General features: G+C 35.4%; 1 protein-coding gene across 1 annotated transcript; it reads right to left on the bottom strand.

Moving 5' to 3' along the window:
- Positions 1 to 4620: 4620 nt before the first annotated feature.
- On the bottom strand, positions 4621 to 5806 carry LOC116213294 (transcription factor PRE6-like). Its single transcript, XM_031548171.1, has 2 exons — positions 5432 to 5806; positions 4621 to 5000 (listed from the first exon to the last, which is right to left on the bottom strand). The coding sequence occupies exons 1-2, from the start codon at positions 5570 to 5572 to the stop codon at positions 4845 to 4847; spliced, it is 297 nt and encodes a 98-aa protein (XP_031404031.1). The 5' UTR covers positions 5573 to 5806; the 3' UTR covers positions 4621 to 4844.
- Positions 5807 to 7136: the final 1330 nt, after the last annotated feature.

Here is a 7136-nt window from a genome sequence, read left to right as displayed (position 1 = left end):
GCAAAATACATATGTAGAGGTACATAAACTCCCACAAAATACACATTATCTCATTTTACTAGGGAATTTTTTATTCTTATAGTTATTTTACTTGTTTACATCGATATTAAAATTTGCAGGTTTTTCGATAAACAATTAGGAGAACTAATCATTAAGTCGAGCAACAAATTGTTTACAAAAATTATATCCAAAATTATCCGATATAATTTCAAACAAAAGTCTATAAAAAAAATTATGTAAGAAAATAAACTCTCACAAAATATTTTATAGGACTAAATAATATTATTTTGTAGGTTTCTTAAAAATAAAACTTATAAATACAAAATATTAACGATTTATTTAGAATATAATATTATCATTAAAGTATAATAAATAATAAAAGTCACAAATTTAGACAAATAAAGAGCATTGGTGCATTGGATAAGGCGATGCTAGACTAAAATGGAGGTTGAGGGTTTGATTCTCTTTGTTGTAAAATTAATTGGGTTGGTGGATTGAGTTGGTTTGTTTGAAGTAGGGACTCGCCACTTAGTTCCGTAAAAAATATTTACTTCTTTTGTAGAGTTTTATATATAGGAATAAAAAAACATATCGAGGTAATTGTATTTGCTTCTAAAAAGTAGATAGAGATAATTTTATGGGATACTTTTAATTATTTTTAGGGGTAAATCATTTGTTTCTAATTGAATTAATTAGAAACAAATAAAAATATGTTTCAAATTTGTCTCTAAAGGTCTATACTCTATACAAACAACACCAACTTATTCACGATATTTTTATTAAATACATTCAATAATATATAATTTTAGCATCATTATTCTATTTATATTCATTCCTATATTGGATTATGTGTTACTAATCTAATTTTTTTTATATAAAAATTGACAAATAATTATCGTGCAACACACGAGTGTCGACTTCTTGTTGTTGACATTAAAATTTAATCAAAAACATGAAAAGAAGTCGAGTTAACTCCGGAGGTCACCAACAACCTCGATTAGGTGGTAGTGGCATATGTAGAGTCAACACCGCACCTCTCTCCCTCACCTCCTTCTCCTTCACGAAGAGCAAATTTTCTGGTTCAAATGCTTAATCTGCAACATGTTTTTTTTAATTAATAAATATAACTATTATAATTGCTTTAAGGGTAAATTACATCAATGGTCCAAAAAGTTTTTAAAATGTAATGATGCGGTACAAAATGTTTTTTCGGTTACAATTTTATACAAAAGGTTTGAATTTTGTTACAATCAGGCATTTCGTCAATTTTCGCCCAATGCCGTCCGGAATTTCTGATGTGGCAAGTGATGTGTCGTGTGATATCTAACCTAGAACAAATATTAAAATAAAAAATTCATTGTTATTAATTTTAATTAAATCAAATAAAAATAAAATGAAAAAAGCTGTCTCCCTACATCCCAAGCTCTCTCCTCAATCCAAACCTGCTCTCTCCCCTCAGACTCCTCTGGTCACCCTCTCTCTCCCCTCATCGCTGTTTCCGGCAGACCTTGTAGTCATCGGATGCTCTTCGAAGGCTTCTATCTCCTTCTTCCTCTTCACTCCTTTTTTTTTTTCTTTTGGATTTTTTCGAGTGAGTCAAGGTGGGGACGCCCCCAGCCGACGACTCCACCACCCAACCGAGCTCGGTGGTAGGTTCAGACCTCGTCGACAAGCTCGGTCGGGGAGCAGGGTAGCCGGTGGGGTCGGCCCCGCCTCGACTTAGAGAGATCTCGAGACAGATCTCTCCAGCCCAAGAGATCTGACTCAGATCTCTCTGAGTCGTGGGTTGGGGCACCCCAGCCGACGGCCGACCCCTCAACCTAGGTCGCTGGACGGAGACCTTGGACAGGAGGAGGGCTTGCCGACGGGGACGCCCCACCCCAGTTTCACTTGAAATTATTAAAAGAAAAAAAAAAGTGGGGCTTGATCTGTCGGGGATTCAAATTGGAGTTAATTTGACAACCTAAAGCTTTGGTTCCTTCATCATGGGCAAGTCATATAGATCGATCGTTTTTGCCTTGGATTTAGTGGCGGTTCCACACCATGACTCACGCTACCATTCTTCTGGTAGGGAGAAGATGGGCACAGTGTACTGAGCATACTTTGGAAAAAAAAAAACTGTGAAAAATAAAGAGGGAAGAAGGAATTTTTCTTGTTGCCTGTCTATTCAGTAGATTAAATCATGAAGAGGTTGAGGTCAGCAAATGATCTTGGTGCTTATGGAGAAAAGAGCTCGTCGGAATCCACCGGCATTTTTTTATTGATTTTTGTATTTGAATTTTTTTAGATTTTTTGAATTTTTTTCTTGATTTCTTTAATCTTTAATAAATACTAAATAATTTTTCTAAATTTTATTGTGGTATTCGTTTTTTTTTCTTAATTTCTTTGAACATCGTAAAACTTTTCACATTTTAAATATTTTTCTGCATTTTAAATATTTTTTTAGCATTATCATTATTTTTTATTTAATTTTTTTCTCGATTTCTTTAATTTTTAAAATTTATAAATTTTTCTAAACTATATTGTGATTATTGATTTTTTCTTAATTTCTTTGAAATATATAATTTTTTTTACATTTTAAATAATTTTATGCATTTTTATTATTTTTTATATTTTATATTTATATTAATGATGTGACGAGTTATGACTGGTTTCACGTGACAAAAGTGACATATAGGACGGGCCAAGTCAATAAAAGTTAACTATGTCAAGGAGGGTATAACGGAATGCACTTGATTGTAACTAAATCAAAACATTTTGTATCAAATTATTACCGAAAAAACATTTTGTACCACATTGTTAGATTTCTCATACTTTTTGTATCACCGATGTAATTTACCCTGACTTTAAAATGCATAAATTAACTATGTCCTAAGCTAAAGACTATAAAATTTGAAAATTTTGTGAATATTTTATCTTATTTACGTTATTAGCGAGATAAAAAATAATAAACTATTTTTCCTAACCGCTATATAAGCATATGTTTGCTGCCTTTGAGAAAGTTTTATTGCCATTTTCCCCCTAAAACATTTAAATCATTTATGCGAAGAAATTTTACTCACGGAAAAAAGAAAAAAATAATTTGCCACCTCGTATCAAATCAAAGCCCGAATTCAATGCAGGTAGGAATTGGGAATAAAATTTCATTTTAAACTTATGCCTAGTAATATGAGTTTGGGCTCAATTTTTAAAATTTGGTTTGGACAACTCAGCCCGCTTGCTGGGCCTACGCGGTTTCTCCACCTTTAAGATCGTTTTGAACAAACCGTATTGCCTTCATCTTGATCTAACGCAATGAAAATTATTTCAATGCGTCAATGCTTTAATTTTGCAATAGAAGCCTGCTCCTATATTATTTTGTCGCGACTAGATGCCGATCAATATTAAGAACTTATACATATATTACAGAATGAAAGGGAATTCACAGATTTACATGGAAGAACCTCTATACTTAAAGGAAAACAATCCCGACTAGAGCCAGCAGGCAAGAGTTCGACATCGACCAAATAAAATAGTTTAGTCAGAGACCTCAGTTATTACAAAATCAACTGCGGGAAATATTCCAATCTTCCAATTTTGGGTGATATATCTTCTCTCGAGTTCTGCGCGGGAAATGAGTGCACGGTTATTTCCATTGGATCTCGAACGTATGACTTCTAGGTCAACAAACGAGAACGTGTTCCACTGTACTACACTCCCTTCTGGTAAATAACCACAAATTTAATTATGTTGCTTGAACACATATCAAGCCAGTTAATTAATAATACCCAAAGTTTCTTAAAAGATTGGTAACGTGTCCACCTGAAGGTTATGGATTGGCTAATTAATTAATTGATAATGAAGTTGACATTTGTCTATTGATCCCTCTCTGTCGACAAACTCCGAGGTTTAATAAATAATTTTTTTCATAGATGACTCTAAAAATAAACTCAAGTTCAAGAAATGGAATGTCCACTCCAATGTTCGATACGTGGCGGTGGTGATTGATTTGATTTAATTGAATATAATATAAGATCGTAATTATATATATATATAGATAGAGAGAGAGAGAGAGAGAGAGAGAGATGAATTGGTCCCACAAGCGGATGTATCCTCTACCGTGTTTTGCAAATAAATTCGAGCGATATCTTTAAAATTTCTTTTGGGATAAGTATTAGGTTGAAGATTTTCAACGTTTATAAAGAAGTCTTGATTTTTCTTTTATCTATTTGTACTTCCGCAGCCCTGAATCTCTATAATATTCAAAGCCAAAGCCATCACCCCTCGCCCATTTGTCCCATCTTCGATCACAAGGACATTGATTTTGGTGAAACTTTATCGTAAAAAAATCTAGAATTTACAAATCACGTGAAAAGCATCGGCGGCTTTCGAATTTTCACCGACCTCCGGTTCCCCCTTCTTCCCCATATAAATGTTCGTTCATTGGCATTCTTCCTACCAACAAATAACATCATCTATAATGACCATTTTCCGTGGCATATAACTTGCACATACGAAGCTCGCCCAGAAGAGCTCATATGTATGAGAAACTGATACGTACTTTAACGTAGTTTTGGAGATCCAAATGTTGTAATGGAGGCAACATTTATATATCGTAAGTAGCCACAGATATACTGAAAATTATTGAGATATTGCATGATGAAACGACTATATTAAAAAAAGTCAAAGCAAATCTTTCATGGGAATATTAATTAAATATATTCCCGTGATAAATAACATGGGAATATTAAAAATAGTCAAAGCAAATCTGCATGGGAATATTAGTTAAATATATTCCCGTGATAATTAACATGGCGGCAACCTAGTAATAATTATTTTTTATAATTAATTGAGAAGCATAGGGCTTATTGCGTAATTAAGCTCCTAATGATAGCGGCCTCTGCACTATCGGCATCGATGGTGGTCAGTAGCTGGGAGAGCCTCTCGCTCAGATCATCAACTTCCCGGTTCAGTCTCCTTATATGGTTGCATGTCTCTTGCAATACCTTCGAAGCCGATACCTGCAATAGTAATTAGAAATAATAACTCGTCAAACAGTTGATTAGCAAATAAATTAAGATCTATGTAACACGATATACATTGAGTTCAAATTCATAGCCATTCTAACTTATGGACTAGTCACGGCTAAATTATATATATGTTCCCCCCATTATAATCTTATTGATCTTATTTTATATGTTAAGCGTTTAGCAGGTGGACCGTTTTATGGCTCAACAAGTGAGTAGTCGAGAAATGATATTGGTGGGCGTCACAAAATATAACTGTTGTGACATCTTTCGGCAGAAAAATCACATGTGAAGATATTTAGAGGTGATCATATTCCGAAGCTTGTGATGGTATGGTGTTCTTGAAAGAATCCGAAGCACTCCTCGATTTTGTGTCACTTGTATAATAAGGAGAGAGAAAGAGAGGGAGAGAGAGCTGGGTATACTTTATCGGAGCGCCGCTCGCGGATCTCTGGAAGGACTTGACGTAACTTCGAGACAAGCTCAATGATTTGATCGTCGCTGATACTTGAGGACCCTGACGACTGCTGCCTCGATCTGGACGACGACCTTCGGCTGCCAGACATTGTCGATGCCGTCTCCTCTTTTAAAGGGTTTAATATGGAAAGGGTGAGATGATGTCACCAACAGGATGTTAGATTTAAGGGACGGGTTGTGTTTTTGAAGACAAAGATATGCTTAAGAAGTAGTAGAAGAGGGAAGGAGCAATGGGAAGGAGAGAAAGGTACAAAGCAAGAGATGATCCAACATATATAAATTGGGAGAAAGTGATAATTGAGAGATGTACAGAGAGGACCACATTGGAAATGGACATATGTGAGGGAGAAGAGATAGAAAGGGGGTTAGAGAGGGGCCGTACTATGTAACGAAATGGTGTTGGAGATTAAGAAGACAACTGCGTTAAGGAGCGGACAACGTTTTGTTATTGACAGGACAGACAGGGCAGATTCTTGCCTAGATTCGGTTTAAGCATAATTTTTAGGGTCATTTTCGACCATTTAATCTGTCGAAGCACAAAAGTTTCTTCCATATTCTCACATTTTCCTCTAAAACCGTATGGACGTTGAGGATTTATCGTAGCATACATATGTTAGTTGCCTGGCTTCGGGTGCATGATGAATATGGCTACAAAGAAAGATAGTTCCCATTGCCATGGGATATGTTGCCTCGATGTAAAGTACTAGCAAATGTTGTTTTGCAAATTTTGCCATGGAGCAGCCCCGGCGAAAGGGTTTGAAACAGAGAGAGAGTTTTGGCAGAGGGCACATAACCCTTGATCATGGCAAAATCAAGAAAATCTAATACATGCACGAGGGATCTCAAAGAAATATGGAGCAACAATAGACGCAGAGCCCACTGAATATCTGATCAGTATAGACGTTACGTACCCTTCCTGTACATGTATATATGACGATGGACCCCCTTATGCCAGTCATTTCAGGTTGTGGACCGGCAACATGGTATGCCTGTTGATGTAAAAATAAGAAACCAGGCATTTCATCTAAAAATCACTTGTTAGGAAAAAAAAGAAAAAGAAAGAAAGAGTGCGTATGCAGTGGTATACGTCCTCATCACCTGGTAATTATGAGACTATTCATGCCCCTTTTATGATTTATTAGGATTTTTTTTCCTTTGTATTAGGCCATGACTTCTCTCATAACCGGAATAATAAAAAATCACTTAATTATTAGGTAAAATTATAATGCATTATGTATATATAACAGTGTGTTTATGATGTGGTAGCTGCACGTCAGCCACCAGTTTTTAGGCCATTGCCAGTCCCAGACTTGAGGATCCACACATCAATATATATCATCACTAGCAAAATTATTGGTAATTCTACACGATTTAACGTTTCAATACATTCCAAATTAAATGATCATCCTCCCATCCCACTCATGAATCTCTCTCATTGACGACAGAGAGTGTACATACATTTTCTTTTACATGTGGCATTGCATAATAAACCTTTCCTTGTCGGGCTTGTATGTCTACAAAGTCAATGTCCACTGTACGTTATTAACGTAACCATAGGCAACCTTGAATGTGAATTCTAAGAAAGTTAATAGATCTATCTATGAAAGGCAAAAACATAACTTAACAATAAGCGCGGAGGCTGCCAATGAGCTT

The sequence above is a fragment of the Punica granatum genome, chromosome 7 (assembly GCF_007655135.1).
Source record: "Punica granatum isolate Tunisia-2019 chromosome 7, ASM765513v2, whole genome shotgun sequence".
NCBI lineage: Eukaryota > Viridiplantae > Streptophyta > Magnoliopsida > Myrtales > Lythraceae > Punica > Punica granatum.
The sequence above is the reverse complement of the archived record's forward strand: the minus strand, read 5'-3'. Positions and strand labels throughout refer to the sequence as shown.